Below are 17,820 nucleotides of genomic sequence, written 5' to 3'. Positions count from 1 at the left end.
GGGGTGGGGTGGGGAGAGGTGGGCGAGGGGCGGGGCTGCTTCTCCGCTGACTCCAGGTGGATGTAGCCGAGCGTCTAAGCTGCCTGGTGAAAAGTATCAGAGGGGTAGCCGTGTTAGTCTGGATCTGTAAAAGCAGCAGAGTGTCCTGTGGCACCTTGTAGACTAGCAGACATATTGGAGCATGAGCTTTCGTGCATCTGGCGAAGTGGGTATTCACTCACAAAAGCTCATGCTCCAAAATGTCTGTTAGTCTATATGGTGCCACAGGACACTTAAGCTGCCTGGGTGTCCCTCCGGGCACCGCGCTGGCGGGTGCGTGCCTGGCTCTGATGGAAGTGCACAGGCTGCCCCGGTGGCACACTCTGGCCCTGTGTTGGCATCAGCCTTGATCCCAAGCTGCTGGTGCCCTCTGGGCTCAGAGCCTCTTGTTCCCGCAGGTCTCTGCATGGCAATGACATCTCCGGCCTGCCAGAGGGCATCTTCGCCGACGTCACCTCCTTGTCCCACCTGTGAGTAGCCCCCTGCACCTGGCTGCCCCGGGAAGGCTGCACGGTGGCTGGCTGGGCTCCCTGCAGAGCTCAGGGATCGCAGACAGGCCCCAAAGGGCAGGAGACAATCACTGCCGGGTGGGGGGGGGGGTCTTTTCTGCTGGGGTCAGCGCCATCAGGCCATACCTGGGGCCGGGTTCCAGCTTCTCTCTGCAGCCTGATGGGCGACACGCGGCCGAGGCCTTGCCGTCACCGCCGGCGACCTGTGCCGCGAGTGCTGCCTTGGTCATGCCCCCAACTCTCTGCCGCGTTATGTGGGGCTCTAAGCACGAGCTGGCTGGGGTGGGAACTCCAGTGCCGCTGATGCGGGACCCAGTAAGTGCAAAGGGGACCCAGCTGCTCTGTGCTGCTGGCGGGCGCCAGTCCCTCTGCGCTGTGGGGCCGTGCAGCTTCTCGGCCTTTTAGCTAAGATCCGCACTGGCCCAGGACAGCCAGCCCTGATCAGGGCACCCGTCGGCTACAGGAGAGACCGCAGCAGGCGGGCAGCCAAGCGCCGAAACCTCGATGAGCAGGAAGTGCCTGGGTCTCCCACGTCCTGACGTGCCCTGGGGCAGCGGCCGCCAATTGCTCCTAGGAGGGGGCGCCCCAGAGGGGGGGCTCAAGGACTGCCTCCTTCCCAGGGCACCTTGGAGCAGTCAGGGCCGAGCCCCCGAGACAAACCGGGACGCCACTCGCCTGGCTCTGGGGAAGGGGGGCTCCCCCCTGCCCCAGGGGTTGGACCTGCTCCCCTGGAGCTGGCGCTGGATTTGTGGGAGCGGTGTGCCCCCTGGAAGAGGTGCCTGGGCACTGCACCCTTGTCTTCCCCGCACCCGCGGGTGGGGGGGAACCAGCAGCTCCCATGGAGCACCAGCCCTGGGAGTTGGTCCTGCCAGTTGGCCTCGCTCAGCCCAGGGGCTGCGAAGGGAGTAGGGCCAGGCGGGCTCATCCCGCCCCAGGGCCAGGTCTTGCTGACTGGCCTTTGCTCTTGTCTCCCCTGTGCAGCGCCATCGGGGCCAACCCCCTGCACTGCGACTGCCACCTGCGCTGGCTCTCGGGCTGGGTCAAAACGGGCTACAAGGAGCCCGGCATCGCCCGCTGCGCCGGCCCGCCTGACATGGAAGGCAAGCTGCTGCTCACCACCCCGGCCAAGAAGTTTGAGTGCCAAGGTGAGGGGCCCATTCAGCACCTGGGCAGGCGCGTGAGCATGGACAGGGTCCCATGGACTCTGACCCCTGCCCCAGTTGTCACCCCTGTGGGCTGACGCCGGAGCGAATGGGCCGGGTGGGATCGCTGCGGGCAGGGGATCGTGTGCTGCAGTGGGTCACATGCAGAGCTTGGACCCAGGGGGTCCTGAGCCCTACACTCAGCTCTGAGACACCTTCTCCATGTGGCAACCCCCCTCAACCCTGTGCCTCAGTTTCCCTCCGCTGATCCTCCTGGGCTGCTGCGAGAGTCAGAGACACCAGGGCCAGAAGGGACCCTGCCGAGCAGCCCATCTGACGTCCTGCACAGCACAGGCCGGAGAACCTGCCCTGAATTATGCCTCCAGCCCAGTCTCACTGGAGTATGTCTAGCCCGGGCCGCAGCGGGTGGGCTCAGCCGACTGGGCTCGCAGCGCTAAGCTCGGCTGTGTAGATATTGCGGCTCAGGGTGCAGCCCGGGTTCCGGGACCCTCCCCCTCAGGGGGCCCCAGAGCCCAGACGTCTCCCCAGCAGTTTTCCAGCCCTGCTGGCGGAGAGTGGCTGTTTGGTTGCTGGGCGGACGTACCCCTGTCTGAGCTGGAGCGTGTCGGTCAGGGAGAGGAGTCCAGCCCCGGTCCCTCGGCGTGCTGCCCCGGCGTTAATTTCCTGCTGGGTGGAAATGGGGTTCCCCTTAGTTCTAGTGGGAATGGGTCTTGCTTCCGCTCTGGCTGCTGGCTCTGGCTTGGCCCCCACCTAGCATGTCGGGGCTCCCTGGACAATGCGGGGCCTGGCACAGGAGCTGGGCCGGGAAAGGTGCCTGGCTGCAGAAGGGCAGCTCTGTTCCCTGAGCGATGCCAGGGCCTGGCTCGAAGTGTCTGTGATTCGTGACTCCTGGCCCACGCCGGCCAGTGGGTGAGTCTGACGGCTAAGCCCCCCTTCGGTCCAGGCAGCCAGACCCTCGGCGGGGAGAGGAGGACACTCCGTGGAGATGGGTCACACCGGGTCAGAGCCTAGCAGCCAGGGCTGGCTGTAGCTAGTCATGGTCAGTGACCCCCCCGGCACTGGTCACAGCGCGGCAGAACGCCCAGTGCTTCGCCAGCACCAGCAAACCCGCCCTGAGTGCAGGCAGTGACTGATCTAACCGGGCTTTGCACCTGCTGGGCGTGGGTCAGCAGGTGCAAACGCTGCCTTGTCCTTCTGCCTGTCCCTGCTGTGGGGTCGGGGGTCCCTGGGGCCAGCCCCCAGCACAGCACAGCCCCCCAGGGCGAAAGGGACGCGGGGGCCCTGGGCCGGGCAGGCTGCTCTCACGTTCCCAGGAGGACTTTGATTCCACAGCAGCAAGAGGCACCAGTTCGGGCCACGCTCTCCAATCAGGAGCAGATATTTATCGGGGTGACAGGACCCCCCCCCAGGGGGCGGAGCTGGAATTCCAGCAGCACATGAGACTCCAGGCCCTAGGGGCTGAGCCAAATACTGGAGACCAGGACGAGACCTGCATGGTGTTCGGCTTACCCCATAGCGGCTGCACCGGCTACTCACAGACTGGCCACGGAGGGAGCGGGGCATTGGGGCCGATCTGGCCATTGCGTGATCCACTGGCCGATCGCTACCCCGAGACCATAGAGGGGCCCAGTGGGGTCTCAGTCAGCAGCCGAGTGACTCTGAGAAATGACCCCCTCTCGCTAGGCCAGGACCCTCCCCACAGCGGCCTGCTGGGGAGATGAGCCCGTTTTAACCCCTCGGCCCCGGAGCCAGCCCACGCTGCACTGACCAAACAGGGCTTGAAAGAAAAGAGCCGGAAGGAAACCCAGTGTGGTGGCGGCTGCTTTACAGACTGTCCCAAAGAGGGTGAGACTCACCCCGCCAGGCACAGGCCCCTGCTTCAACCCGGCGGGTCAGCGCTGCCCCTGCTTCCCCTAGGATTGGCAGGGACTGAAATGGAGCCGCTCCGTGTAGCCAGGCTCCCATTCGATGGGCTTCAGGCTTGGGGTGCACGTGCTAGTGGCTGGGCCCAAGACACTGCCATTGCAAACAAGAACCCCACAAACCGGCCTTGGCACACGGGGAGCAGCGCAGGATCTGGCTGGCTGCTCGGTCCCAAATGTGCCTGGAGGGGATCGGCATGGGGCGGGCATGTGGCTACTGGGGGCCCGCAGGGAGGGGTTCTTGGCCCTACGCTGTGTAATGTCTGTAACAGGGACCCACAAACAGTCACTAGCCCCAGGTGTGGTGACTTGGCGAGCTGGGGACCCCAGGGGAGCAACAACAACGCTCGGAGGGGTCGATACTCTGAGCGCTGAGGAAAGGCTGAAAACTGGGTGTGTTCAGCTGGAGACAGAGCTGAGGGGGAGACCTGAAAGCGTATGGGCAGGGCTGTTCTAAAGGGGACAGGGATCAGGTCCCTATGCCCACTGCAGGCCGGACAAGGAGCCAGGGATTTTGGTTTGGTATTCGGAAAATGAACGCTCAGGGCAGCAAAGCTCTGGGCCAGGCTCCCACGGGAGGATGTAGGATCCCCATCGTGGAGGTTAGACACACGCCTGGCAGGGCTGGTTGGGTGACTTGGCCTCGCTACCCTCTCAAGGGCCCGACAGGACTGTGACTGCCTGCGTTTCGTACGGCTCCGTAACGAGCTCTAGGCACAAGCACTCGGCCCTACTCACCCGACGGGGCTGTGACTCTGCCTGCGTTTCGTACGGCTCCGTAATGAGCTCTGGGCACAAGCACTCAGCCCTACTCACCCAACGGGGCTGTGACTCTGCCTGCGTTTCGTACGGCTCCGTAATGAGCTCTGGGCACAAGCACTCGGCCCTACTCACCTGACGGGGCTGTGACTCTGCCTGCGTTTCGTACGGCTCCGTAACGAGCTCTGGGCACAAGCACTCGGTCCTACTCACCCGAGGGGGGACTCCATCCTGGGAAGCAGCGACGCTGAAAAACACGAGGGTCAGAGTGGGCACTCAGCTGAACAGGAGCTCCCAGTGGGAGACGAGAAGGGCCAGTGCAACCCTGGGCTGCATGAACAGGGGGCTCGAGAAGGAGCAGGAAGGTTATTTTACCTCTGGATTTGGCACTGGTGCGACCGCTGCTGGGATCCTGTGTCCAGGTCTGGTGCCCATAAAGCCAAGAAGGATGCAGGTAGATTGGAGGGGTCAGAGAAGAGCCACGGGAATGATTAAAGGATTAGAAAACCTGTCTGATAGTGACAGACTCAAGGAGCTCGATCTCTTTAGCTTAAGAAGGAGATGGCTAAGGGATGGCTGGATCCCAGTCTGCCAGCACTGCCTGGGAAACCGGTATTTAACCCCGGGCTCTGCAGTCCAGCTGAGGAAGGTCTCACACGGGCCAGTGGCTGGACGTGCAGATGGGAAACACGGTGTTTCTTTACCAGTGACGGTAACTAGCCAGCAGCACGCGTTACCTGGCCTCGGGCGGGTTCTCCATCACTGGCCATTGCTGAATGGAGCTGGGCAGTTTCTCAAACGCTCTGGCCTGGTGCAGAGTGTAGTGACTCCAGGGCCATCGCGTGGCTCGTGCTGGGCACTGCTCAGATAAGGTGATCACAGACTCCTGGCCGTGGATTTTCTGAGTCTGGTTCAGGGGCTGGAAACCTGCCGTAGGGCGAGGCAGCTGGAGCTCTGGCTGCTCAGTGTCTGATGGCTGGGAGATGGCTCGATCCCAGTCTGTAAGTGTCGCCCTGGGGAGGAGAGGTTTGGCTAGGGACAGCCCTGCTGGAGCCAGACATTCCCATTTAACAGGGAGGACAATTAACCACTGGCCCCTTGCAGGGCACGGGGCGGGTTCCCCGTCACTGGAGGCTTTGCATCGGACGGCTCTCTGAACCAGTTCCAGGAGCTTGGGGCCTTGGGGAGGGTCCCTGGCCTGGATTGTGCCGGTGGTCAGACGGGGCAATCAGACTGGCCATAGACCCCTGCTCCTGCCCCCGGTCCCCCCAGCCCATTGCAGTTGGCGGCTGAGCACGGGGAGCTGCTCCGCTGTGCTCCAGGGATGGTCATGCTGCGCTCGGCGCCGGCTGCCTGGCACGGTGGTCAAACACCTCCCTGCGTAGCCCAACCGTGCGTTAGGGGCTGGGCCTGCTGGCTTAGCTGGCCCTGGGAGTACGGCTCTGAGCCCAAAGCAGCCTGGCTAACAGCGGCTGGGCCTGTGCCGCCGCGCCCCCCCGCACAGTCACACACTGCCAGCGGGCTCCAGGGACCCTCCCTCGTTACTGTCGGGACCTTTCCCCCGCCAGGTCCGCCGGCCCTGAGCATCCAGGCCAAGTGTGATCCCTGCCTCTCCAGCCCATGCCAGAACCAAGGCACCTGCCACAGGGATCCGCTGGCCGCCTACCGCTGTACCTGCCCCAGCGGGTACAAGGTGAGTGGGGGGGGTCTGGGCATTCGTTCGCTGTCACTGCCTCCTGCTGCATGTCACAGGCAGCAAGACGTGGGCAAGAACCCAGGGCTCTGCCAACACTTCAAATCAGGGAGGGGGGGGCACTCGCACCCACTGCCTGCTCCCTGAGCCTGCCTGGTGGGGCACCGCTCCCCACAGGATGGGGCTCTGCCAGGGTATTGCTCATGAAAGGGTCCAGGGACTGGATGGGGACCGCGTGGCCTGTGCTGTGTGACCAGCTCCTAGCTTCGAGCTCTCCGTCCCCAGGGCAAGGACTGTGAGGAGCCCGTGGACAGCTGCTCCAGTAGCCCCTGTGCCAACGGCGGGACCTGCCAGCCCCCGGAGCAGGAGGGAGCTGGGTTCACGTGAGTGCGAGCGTGGGGGGTTACGGCTGTGGGACCCCTGGAGATGGGGCACCAGGGATGGCACTGGGTACCCACACAGGGCCGGGTGGTGCCCAGCGCAGGGTGTGTGACGCTGCACCGTGGCTCCCAGGGTGGATCTGGGACTCGTCTGCCGCCGGCATGGCTGGGGTTCCCGGCTTCCCACCCCACGCACTCTGGGCTGGAGCAGGCAGTCTGGAGACCGGCCGCGGGACGGCTCAGTGCAGCGGGGATGGTCTGTGCAGCCGGCTCCCAGGGCGCATCCCCCAGAGCTGCGATCAGTGTCTCTCCGAGGGGCTGTGTGCACTTGGCAAGCCGCAGGGCCCCGCTGGGAGGAGGGGGAAACCTTGCATTTAACCAGCTGCAGCTTGAGACCTGGGCCTGGCTGCCATGCCAGCTCACAGAGCCCGGGGGCTGGGATCCCGCGGGCCAAGGCCGGGTGGGGCTGGCTGGGGGGCGGGAGCAGGGAGGTGCTGGAGAAGGTGCAGCGAGGGACTGGGGGGCCGTGCTGCAGCCCATGGGGCTGTGGGGCAGGGATACTGGGCGCCCCCCCCCATCCCTGCATGTGCTCTGCTCCATGTCGAGCGGCCCCTCTCCGTCCCTCAGACAGGAGCCCCCCATGCCGCTGGGCCCAGCCGCTCGCCCTGTTCCCCCGTCGATGAGAGCGTGGGTTGGGGAGCTCAGTGCCAGGGCAGCCCCTGAGTCCAAGCAGGTCTGTGTGCAGGCGGGGGCCCAGCCGGGCACAGGAGCCAGCCCTGGGAGTGGGGCTCACGCACTCCCCACGGGAAGCCGGAGGCCGCCTGGTCTCTTCCCGCACCCCAGAGAAACGCCCCGTCACACTGCGGAGGAAGGGAGCCAATGGGCCCCTGGGAAGCGTGGCACAGCCAGCCCTGCCCGCACGTGCCCACCCCCCCCCGGACACCAGCGCCCACGCTGGATGGCCTCAGCCCGTCGCCACGGCAACCCAGCCTCCGCGCCAGCCAGCCTGGCCCTTGGTGGGTTGCAGAGCTCACCAAGCAGGCATGGCCAGCCAAGCAGCCCCGGCCCCGGGGGAGGGCAGCACGGCCCAGGGCCCACAGCAAATCCTTTGTGTCAGCCAGCCACCCCCAGCCTCCTTTGCACACACACGTGTGTACACGTGTAACACACACATGCATGCTGCACCCATCTATGCATGTACACGAGCAACGCACTTGCACGTGCACTCATGCACACACTGTGCACTTGCACACACTCATGCTGTGCACATGCACACACAGTCGCACACTGGACTTGCACACACACTCACATGCACACTGCATGATGCTGCACGGGGACCACCCCCGCAGCCCAGTACGTGCACATGCACACACACACGCGCACACACTCACATGCACACATTGTGCACACACATGCGCGCACACTCACGCACACACTGTGTGCACACATGCACACACGCACATGCACACACACTTGTACACACTGTGCGTGCACACACACACTGTGCACACGCACACACACTGTGCACACACATGCACACATACTCGCACACATTGTGCGCATGCATGTGCACACACACACTGTGCTCACACACTCGCGCACACTGTGCACACACATGCACACATACTCATACGCACACATTGTGCACACGCACGCACTCATGCATACACTGTGCGTGCACATGCACACACACACACACACTGTGCACATGCAGTCACACACACACACTGTGCACACGCACACACTCACACACACACTGGCAGTGACGTGAGCTGATGCTGAGCAGTGATTTCAGGCCAGGCAGGTTCTTGGAACTGCTGGTTTTGGGGCTTCCCAGTAATTCATCTCTAACAGCTTCCTCTCTCCTGGGGCGCTGACCACAGGCCCAGCTCATGACAGGGCATCCTGTGAACCCATCCCCTGCTCCCACCCCTTTACAACCACGGGACCCACAGCTGGCCCTGGCCCAGGATTGGGTGCATCCCGGGCTGGGCCCGTGCAAAGACTGTCCTGGGTTCCCGCTGATCAGCGTGGTGACGCAGCCCTCACCCCAGTGCCCACGCTGCAGCGGGCACCAGGCCTCAGGGCGCTTCCTGCAGCAGGCAAAGCCCAGCCCAGTCCTGGAGCCTTTCCTGGCCCGATCCCCTTTGGAGCTGCACCAGTTCAGAGCTAGCTGGCGCTGGGCACAGGGTTTAATCACCAGCATTGCCACTGCCATGCCCGGCTCTGGCCGGGAGGGGAACAGAGTACAGGACTCCTGGATTCTTCTTGTGCCTGGCTCTTGCTGGGAGAGGGATAGAGCACAGGACTCCTTGGTTCTTCCCATGCCCGGCTCTGGCCGGGAGAGGAAGAGAGCACAGGACTCCTGGGTTTTTCCCATGCCTGGCTCTGGCTGGGAGGGGGATAGAGCACAGGACTCCTGGGTTCTTCCCGTGCCTGGCTCTGGCTGGGAGGCAGATAGAGCACAGGACTCCTGGGTCCCGTCCTGAGGGATCGTGCACCGGGGGCTAGAGTAGGGAGCTGCCAGGTACGGCTGGTTCTAGCCCCAGCTCTTTCGCTGCCTTGGGGTGTTTCCTGGGGCACGTCTCCTTGGAGCTCTGGGTGTCAGTTTCCCTGGGGATGGGGGGTCCCACTCTCACAGAGTGGTGCGGGGTCAAAGGCAGACATATCTGCAAAGGGCAGGAGGTGCTGCCCGTGGCCCCTGGGCTTTGCTCGCTCCATTGAGTGTCCCGGGTGCGCCCCTCTGGGAACGCAGGCCGGGGGTGGGGGGGTCAGGTGAAAATTGCTGCAGAGCCAACAGGGGGCCCCAGCGCAGTGGTTTTGGGGGCTGTTCGGTGCCAGCCCAGCCGTGGGGTTAGCTGGGCGGCTGGGTCTCTGGTGTTACCTGTGGGTTGTTTTCCTCCCCACCTGGCAGGTGCCTTTGTGCAGCAGGATTCGAGGGGCCGACCTGCAGCGCCATCACCGACGCCTGCCAGGACCAGGACCAGGCCTGTGCCAACGGGGGCACCTGCGTTCCTGGGCTTGGAAACTCCACCTGTCTGTGCCAGCCCCACTACACAGGTAAGGGGCAGGAGGGGCTCTCCCAGGGCCGCCAGGGACAGCACCCCTGGGAATCGGCCTCCGAGGGCCCCAGCCGGGCAGTCTGGGTGGAAGGGCCAGAACCACTCCCGCAGGAGGAGAAAGCTCTCCCTGGCCCCATACATGTTTGTCCGTCTGTCCACCTGCCCCCCGCAGCCAGCCATGCCTCTCCCGCCCTGCTCCCCTGAGCAGGGCCCTGCCACTGGGCAGTTGGTGACATTCGGTGTCCCAGCCCATGCCCGTGGGAGCCGGGCGCAGGCCCCGGGGCTGGGTCCCGCTGCTTGTGCCAGAGGGATGATTCACAGACCAGGCCTCCTGGCAGCATCTCCCTGACCCAGAGCCGAATGGGCAAGGCGGGGCGGGGAGGCCTGGGTGGGCACCAGGGGGAACTGCCTGGAGAGCACATGGCCTGAGGACCTTCTCTGCCAGGCTGTGGTGCCCTGTGCCAGCCTCCCGCACAGACCCGCCTGCATGCTCCCCATGGCCATGGGGAGAGCTCCCCTCCCTCCCTTCCGTCTCGCTGAGCTGGGCCCAGGGGAAGCTCGGGGCGGCAGGCTGGGACGGGTCCGTGCTGGCACTGCCCACCCGCAGCAGCGCTGGGAGCAGAGGGCTGCTGTGGCCCGCTGAGCCTGGCCTCTCCCCTCCCTTGTCCAGGACGGACCTGCGAGGAGTTGCTGGATCTCTGCTCCGTGGAGCTCAACCACTGCCAGCCCCGTGCCCAGTGCGTTGTCACTGCCAAGGGGCCCCGGTGAGTACCCACCCATGAAGGGTTAAACCCCCCCCTGTTCCGTGCCCATGTGGCTGGGCACAGGGCACGTTGGGCTGCCCCAGACATGGGACGGTCATGGGCACAAGCCCAGAGACCCCCAGTCCCCAGGCATGGGGGAGGGGCAACGCCTGTCACCGCAGTGTCCTGAATCGAGCCCCTGCTTGCCGTCGTGCTGGGGCTCCCCTCCCTCGGGCCGCAGGGGGCAGTGCTGGGGCTGGGGCACCGGCTGCACGGCCCCGCAGCCGGGGGACACCCGGGATGCCAAGTGCCTTTGGCCTGGCCCCTTTCTGGGCATCCCTCTGGGGCGGTTTGCCTTGGTGCTGGAGGGCCTGGGCACAGACCCCCCTCATGCTGGGAGTAGGGACGTCCCAACAGACACTGCCCGACCTGCTGTCCGGTGGCGTCCCAGTGCTGCCCTGTGCGCCCTGGCATCTCGCCTGCGTTCCAGGGCTGGGACTCACGCTGCTATGGGGGCAGCCAGCGCCTAGGGGGCTGGAGGATCTCTGGGCTCTGCCCGGAGCTGGGCTGGGGGGGCTGGTGAGATCTCTGGGCTCTGCCCGGCGCTGGCTGGGGGGGCTGGTGAGATCTCCGGGCTCTGCCCGGAGCTGGGCTCGGGGGGGGCGGTGGATCTCTAGGCCCTGCTTGAAGTTGGGCTGGCGGGGCTGGAGGATCTGTGGGCCCTGGGCGGAGCTGGGCTGGGGGGCTGGTGGATCTCTGGGCTCATAGGAGCTGCACAAGGCACCTTCCCTTAGGCTCGTTTCAGGGGGAGCAGCCGCCCCCTTGCAGTGGCGGATCGGGGCCCTGTGGCCGTGGCGGCTCTGAGCAAGGTGCCTCTCCCCCCAGGTGTGAGTGCGCCCCCGGCTACGGGGGGGACAACTGTAGCCTGGACGATGCCTGCCGGGACCACCGCTGCCAGCACGGTGCCCAGTGCCAGGCCGAGGGGACCGGTTACTCCTGCCTCTGCAGGCAGGGCTACAGGTGAGGCCAGCAGAGCCGCATGGCACCCCAGGGAGAGGCGGCTGCCCGCCCTGTGTGGGGGGCGTGGGACGCAAAGTGCCGCTAGGCGGGTGCCCGGTGGTCTCCCTAGCACCCCGTCCCGCTCCCTGCACACAGCCCGGGCGGGGCCCAGCGTGGGCCGTGCAGCTGGAGGTGAGCGGCCTCGTGGTCCGGGGAGTCTGGTCCTGCCCATGCTGCTGCCCCAGTGCGGCCGAGGGGGACCCAGAACCTGCCTAGCCTTGATCTCTGGGGTTTGCTGTGGGGGGCCGTTGCCCTCAGCACCCAGAGCCCCCTGCACCTGCTGTGTGGCGGCTGAGCCGGGCCTGGCCTGGTGCTCCAGTCCCTGCTCTGGGAGGGGGCCGGCCGCCCGGGTCTCGCTGGGGTCCCAGGCGCACGGGCTTCTCTCACCACGGTGCCGGCCCATCCCTCTCCCCAGCGGGCAGCTGTGTGAGCTGCCGCCTCGTGCCCAGCCCAGTCTCTGCCAGCGGGACGAGTGCCAGAACGGGGCCGACTGCGTGGAGCTGGGCAGCCGGGCCGTGTGCCGCTGCCCCCCTGGCTTTGGGGGCCCCAAGTGCGAGAAGCTGCTGAGCGTCAACTTTGTGGACCGGGACACGTACCTGCAATTCACCGACCTGCACAACTGGCCACGGGCCAACATCACGCTGCAGGTACGGGCCTGTGCCGGCCCCGCCACACCCGTCAGCCACCTGGCACGGCCCCTGTCAGGGCTGCCCTGGGGCTGCTGCAGGGCTGGCGCGTGGGGTGAGCAGAGGGGACTAGGTGCTAGGGGGCAGAGCTGGGTGCAGGGAGCAGTGCTGGGTGCCAGGGAGATGCAGGGAGGCGGGGCTAAGGGCGGGGCTGGGAGCAGGTGGGGTGCAGGGAGGTGGGGCTGGGGGTGGGGCTGGGTGCCAGGGGGGTGCAGGGAGGTGGGGCTGGGGGCGGGGTCGGGTGCCGGGGGGTATAGGGAGGCAGGTGCTAAGTGCCAGGGGGGTGAGGTGGGGCTGGGTGCCGGGGGAGTGCAGGAAGGTGGGGCTGGGTGCCAGGACGATGCAGGGATGCAGGCCAGGGGGTGGGGCTGAGTGCCAGGCGGGTGCAGGGAGGCGGGTGCCGGGCGGGGATGCTAGGGATCTGCCCAGGCTGGCTGATGGGCCGTGGCACCTGGTCTGACCCGCCCCCGCCAGGTCTCCACGGCCGAGGACAACGGGATCCTGCTGTACAACGGGGATCGGGACCACATGGCCGTAGAGCTGTACCAGGGCCACGTGCGGGTCAGCTATGACCCTGGCAGCTACCCCAGCTCGGCCATCTACAGGTACCGCCCCCTTCCCGCCAGCCGCGGCACTGGGGGGGCAGCCCCTTTGGGGGGGCAGCCTGAGCCCCCTGCCCCTCCTGCTCACACCCCTGCCAGAGCCGTACCCGTGATGTGGGGCCTGAGGCACAGCCCCTGCACCCCTGCCCCTGCCCCGGGCCCCCAACCGTGTCCCACAGGCTGGCTGGAGAGCCTGGCCCGTCCCCGGAGGGCTCTGCCAGGCCTGGCACTGTCCCGCCTGCCCCCAGTGTGGCTGGCCGAAGTGGCACTGGTGGGGAGCAGCCTGGCATGGATGCCCCAGTGTAGACAAGGTCAGCGCCCCCCAGCTCAGTGCAACTGCACCCCTGACAGCAGTGCCAGCCCTGAGCCCCGTGCATGGAGGAGCCACTCCCTGAACCCCAGTCTGTGCGCTGGGATAGCATCCCCCACCCCGGGCCTAGGCACAGCCCCCACATGCCAGACACTGACTGCCGCGAGTGTGGATGGCTGGAGGGGTGGGTGGGGCCGGGCTGGGTAGCTGGGAGGGGGTAGGCGGGGCGGGGTGGGACTGGGCTCAGTCACTAACCCTGGGGTCTGGCCCCTGCCCCCAGCACCGAGACCATCAACGACGGGCAGTTCCACACGGTGGAGCTGGTGACATTCGAGCAGATGGTGAATCTCTCCATCGACGGGGGCAGCCCCATGACCATGGATGGTTTCGGCAAGCCCCACACCCTGAGCAGCGAGGCGCCACTCTACGTGGGAGGTGGGTCCTGGAGCCGGGGCGCCAGGCTTGGGGGAGGGTTCCTGGGGCTGCCCGGGGGGCTGAGCTCAGCCGGGGGGGGGAGAGCCCCTGGGGAGGCTGGCACAAGGGGCTTGGCAGGGGGTGGGCCCAGGCTGGCGGTCAGCCAGGGTGGGTGGGCGAGGCTTCGCTGGGCCCAGGAGGGAGGGGATGGTGGCGCTGTGGGGGCTGGTGCCCTGTGTGTCCGCCTCATGCCCGCTCTCTGCCAGGCATGCCGGTGGACGTGAACTCGGCCGCCTTCCGCCTCTGGCAGATCCTCAACGGCACCAGCTTCCACGGCTGCATCCGTAACCTCTACATCAACCACGAGCTGCAGGACTTCACCAAGACCCAGATGAAGCCGGGGGTGGTGCCGGGCTGCGAGCCCTGCCGCAAGCTGTACTGTCTGCATGGCCTGTGCCAGCCCGACGCCGCCCACGGCCCCGTCTGCCACTGCGAGCCAGGCTGGGCAGGGCCGCACTGCGACCAGCAGGGCCACAGCCCCTGCCAGGGCCACAAGTGAGTGTGGGTGCCAGCCCCTTCCCCACAGGCAGCCGACGCTGGCCCCTCGCGGCACCAGCAGCAAAGCCCCCAGCTGGCGCAGCAGGGGCTGCGGGTCAGGAGTGAGGGGCACTGACAGAAATGGGGGAACCCAGGGCCGGGCTGGCAGGGGCTGCAGGTAGGGAGTGAGGGGCACGGGCAGAGCTGGGGGGCAGGACCAGCCTGGCTGGGGCTGCGGGTCGGGAGTGAGGGGCCCCAGCAGAGCCAGGCTGGCAGGGGCTGTGGGTCGGGAGTGACGGGCTTCGGCAGTACTGGGTTGACAGGGGATGTGGGTCGGGAGTGAGGGTCCCCGGCAGAGCTGGGGGGCAGGGGCTGCGGGTCGGGAGTGACGGGCCTCGGCCGTACTGGCTTGACAGGGGCTGTGTGTCGGGAGTGAGGGTCCTCGGCAGAGCTGAGTAGGGGAGGAATGAGCAGCGTACGGGGCAGCGGGCGCATACTGGGGAAGGAGCAGGCTGGGAGTAGCCGGCGTAGCCAGCTCGGATCTGCTGAGTTGCTGGGGGTGACGTGCCAGGGTTGGTACCAGCTCCGGGGCGGGGGGTGTTCGCCCTCACGCGCTCTGCTGCCAGTGGCTGCTCTGTGGGCACTGTCCCGGCGGGTCACTGAGGCCGTGACGGGCTGCCTGGCTTACGGCTAAACCCCTGGACAGGGCCCCTGACAAACAGTAGAGCGCCTGGCGCCCCACGGCCCTGCCCGCAGCCCTCGGCTCTGCCCAGGTTCGTGTCTCTGCCCCCGCAGGTGTGTCCACGGGGACTGCGTGCCCCTCGACGCGCTCTCCTACAGCTGCCACTGCCATGACGGGTACCGCGGCGCCCTGTGCAGCCAGCCGGGGGAGCTCCACAACCCCTGCAAGAGCCTGCCGTGCGTGCACGGGCATTGCCAGATCTCGGCCCGGGGGGAGGCGTCCTGCGAGTGCCAGAGCGGCTATGCTGGCCAGCTGTGCAACCAAGGTCAGAGCCCCACCCGCCCTGGGCTCCCAGTGCCCCTGTCCCGTCACGGCCTGCTCCAGCGAGCCTTGGGCGTGGCTGTGATGGCAGAGCCCCACGGACTGGCCTGCCCCACTTGCTGAGAGGTGCCCAGGGCCCTGGCGTAGCACTGCTGCCCGTGGTGAGTCCGGCCCCATGTCCCTGGAGCAGGGCTCCAGGTGGCAGTTGCTATTTGGTGCTAGCTCCTGCCTCGTGGTCTCTGCCACAGACGGCACTCAGCCCCCTGCCTCGGGCTGGGCCTAGGCAGAGTCTCACAGCCAGCAGGTGCCACAGAGCTGCGCGCCCAGGGCCAGGGCCTCGCCAATGTGCAGAGGATGACATGCCAGGCTCCTCGGCGGGTGCTCAGCCCGCGCCGTGCCCCCGGGGCTGACTGCCTCTCTCCTGGCCCTGCAGAGTCGGAGTGCCGGGGCGAGCCGGTGCGGGACCACCCCCAGGTGCAGCGGGGCTATGCCATCTGCCAGACCACGCGCCCAGTCTCCTGGGTGGAGTGCCGGGGCTCCTGCCAGGGCCAGGGCTGCTGCACGGGGCTGCGCCTGAAACGGAGGAAGTTCACCTTCGAGTGCAGCGACGGCTCCTCCTTCGTGGAGGAGGTGGAGAAGGCCAGCAAGTGCGGCTGCACCCGGTGCATGTAGCAGCCGGCGGCGGGAGGCAGCAGAGCCAGGGCCCGCCGAGGAGAACGCCACGAGACGGGGTGGAGCCGCTGGAGGCACCGCCCGTGAGCCGGGCCTCTCAAAGCCCACGGTGCTGCCCGGCCACCCTGGAGCAGGGGCTGCCACGTGCCGCGAGCCACCGCAGAACATCCATGTAGCTAGGGAGGGTTTTTAAAACTGCAGCTCCCCAAATGTATTTGTAGTGGGGGGGACATGGTGAGCAGGCCCAGCCCCCACCCTGTGTTTGTTTCTCCGCTTTGTACAGCCCCAGAACCACGTGCTCCCGGCCTGCTGTCAGGGCAGCCAAGGAACCGGGGGCCTGGCCACTGGCGGGGGGGGGCTCTGACCCTGCTGCCTTTGGCCGCGCCCGACTCAGTGGTGTGACGTTGGCTGTAACAGCAGCAGTGTCAGTTCGTGGGCAATGCAGGAGCCGTGGTGGCCAGAGACGTGGACTCCCTCCACCACCCTCGCCATGGGCGTGGTGAGCCCTGTGCTGTCCACAGGGCACGAGCCCCCCGCTGTGCCAGCCCCCCAGGTCAGTGTTTGGGCTGGAGGCCTGGCCACGTGACCCCAGGCAAACGCAGTGCGGTCGTGGGTGTAGCAGCGTTGGGCCGGCCGCAGGCACCCCTCTCCTCGGCTGGCACCAGCGGCCTGGCTGCAGCGCAGGGGTGCCCATGGCTGCTGGTCCCTGGGCCGGGCCACGTACCAAAGGAGCTCCCGCGTTGGCTGTTGGGTGCCACTGGCGGGGCGGGGGGGCTCCCCTCTGCTGCTGCAGGCTGGGTGCCCCTCCCGCCTCCCAGTTAACACAGGGCCATGTCACTGCCCTCTTGTTTGTGTGCCATGGGAGGGGGGGGCAGTGAATGGTTGGACAGCTGGGCGATTTTAACCCTCCCCACTCCTGAGCAGGGCCCTGCATGCTGTGGGGAGGGGGGGACGACCCCACACTGCCCTGTGCTCCACTGGAATAGGGCACTCGAAAAACCAGGGGCTCCCGTGGCTAGGAGCCCAGCAGCAAGGCTGATGGCAGCAGCTGGCGCACTGTGAAGGCCCAGCTGGGTCCTGCTCTGGCATGGGCAGGAAGCAGCCCCACGGCGCTCTGGGGTGGAGCCAGGGATGAGGAGTTCTGGGGTGCGGGGGGGGTGAGGGCTCTGGGCTGGGGTTGCAGGTTCCAGGGTAGGGTCAGAACTAAGGGGTGCTGGAGGGGGCTCCGGGCTGGGATGGGGGGGCGATCAGGGCTCGGGGGTGAGAGCTCTGGCTGGGTATGTAGACGCTGCGGGGGGGGGCGGGCTGAATGTGAGGGGTTTGGAGGGTGGGAGGGGGATCAGGGTAGGGGGTGGCTCAGGGGTGCAGGCTCAGGGCAGTGCTTACCTCAAGCAGCTCCCAGAAGCAGCAGCATGTTCCCCACTCCAGCTCCTATGTGGAGGCACAGCCAGGTGGTTCTGCACACTGCCACAGCTGCATGCGCCGTCCCTGCAGCACCCATTGGCCAGTTCCCAGCCAATGGGAGCTGCGGAGCTGGTGCAGCATGTGGAGGGCCCTGGATGACCCCACCCGTAGGAGCCGGAGCGGGGATGTGCCTCTGCTTCCGGGAGCCACGTGGAGCCAGGGTAGGCAGGGAGGTGCCTTAGCCCTGCTGTGCCGCCGCCTGTTAATGGCCCGGTCAGTGGTGCTGCCCGGAGCCGCCAGCTCCCTTTTTGCTGAGACGTCCTGGTCAGAAACTGGGCACCTGGCAGCCCTGCATGGGGGCTGGCCCAGTGTGTGTATGGGCGGGGGGGGCCTGAGCGGCTGAGCCAGGCTGTACAGCCTGGATATAATGGAACCCAAGTCACGCCAGGGGGTGCGACAGGCCCCAACCCCCCAGCATCCCCTAGGGGAGTGGGGGTTGTTATCCCAGGCCAAGCACTCGCCCTGCTGCCAGCACAATTCCCAAACGCCCCCCCAGCTGGGGGCCAGTGCGCCTGTGACATACCCCTGCTGCTGTCCCATGCCCTGGGGGTGCCTGGTTCCGGGCCCATTGAGACACCCCCGCCCAGTTCTACCCAAACATACCAGGACCCAGGCCGACGGCTCCAGTTCATGGGCGCCGGCTGCCGTTTGCCTGGGCCCCGGCCCTCCCCCCGCCCTGGGGCATCGGGGCAGTTTGCAGCAAGTTCTGTCAAGAGCTTTAATTGATTCTGGCTTCACCCCACCCAACCAACCAACACTCGGGCACCCCCCCCATCCTGAGCCCCCCCAGCTGCCCGCTGCTG

At 66.7% G+C, this 17,820-nt stretch overlaps 1 protein-coding gene across 1 annotated transcript in view; it reads left to right on the top strand.

Moving 5' to 3' along the window:
* SLIT1 (slit guidance ligand 1) overlaps positions 1-16,578 on the top strand; it is a 120,383-nt gene extending 103,805 nt beyond the window's left edge. The window contains exons 25-37 of the mRNA XM_050957972.1: positions 438-509; positions 1,530-1,693; positions 5,961-6,085; positions 6,371-6,468; positions 9,380-9,525; positions 10,198-10,291; positions 11,156-11,290; positions 11,745-11,976; positions 12,490-12,620; positions 13,208-13,362; positions 13,608-13,896; positions 14,674-14,885; positions 15,315-16,578. Coding sequence (XP_050813929.1) covers positions 438-509; positions 1,530-1,693; positions 5,961-6,085; positions 6,371-6,468; positions 9,380-9,525; positions 10,198-10,291; positions 11,156-11,290; positions 11,745-11,976; positions 12,490-12,620; positions 13,208-13,362; positions 13,608-13,896; positions 14,674-14,885; positions 15,315-15,553 — 2,092 coding nt within the window. The 3' untranslated portion in view covers positions 15,554-16,578. The remainder of the gene's footprint in view (positions 1-437; positions 510-1,529; positions 1,694-5,960; positions 6,086-6,370; positions 6,469-9,379; positions 9,526-10,197; positions 10,292-11,155; positions 11,291-11,744; positions 11,977-12,489; positions 12,621-13,207; positions 13,363-13,607; positions 13,897-14,673; positions 14,886-15,314) is intronic.
* Positions 16,579-17,820: the final 1,242 nt, after the last annotated feature.

This window comes from Gopherus flavomarginatus, chromosome 6 (assembly GCF_025201925.1).
Source record: "Gopherus flavomarginatus isolate rGopFla2 chromosome 6, rGopFla2.mat.asm, whole genome shotgun sequence".
In the NCBI taxonomy this organism is placed as follows: Eukaryota; Metazoa; Chordata; order Testudines; family Testudinidae; genus Gopherus; species Gopherus flavomarginatus.
The sequence above is the reverse complement of the archived record's forward strand: the minus strand, read 5'-3'. Positions and strand labels throughout refer to the sequence as shown.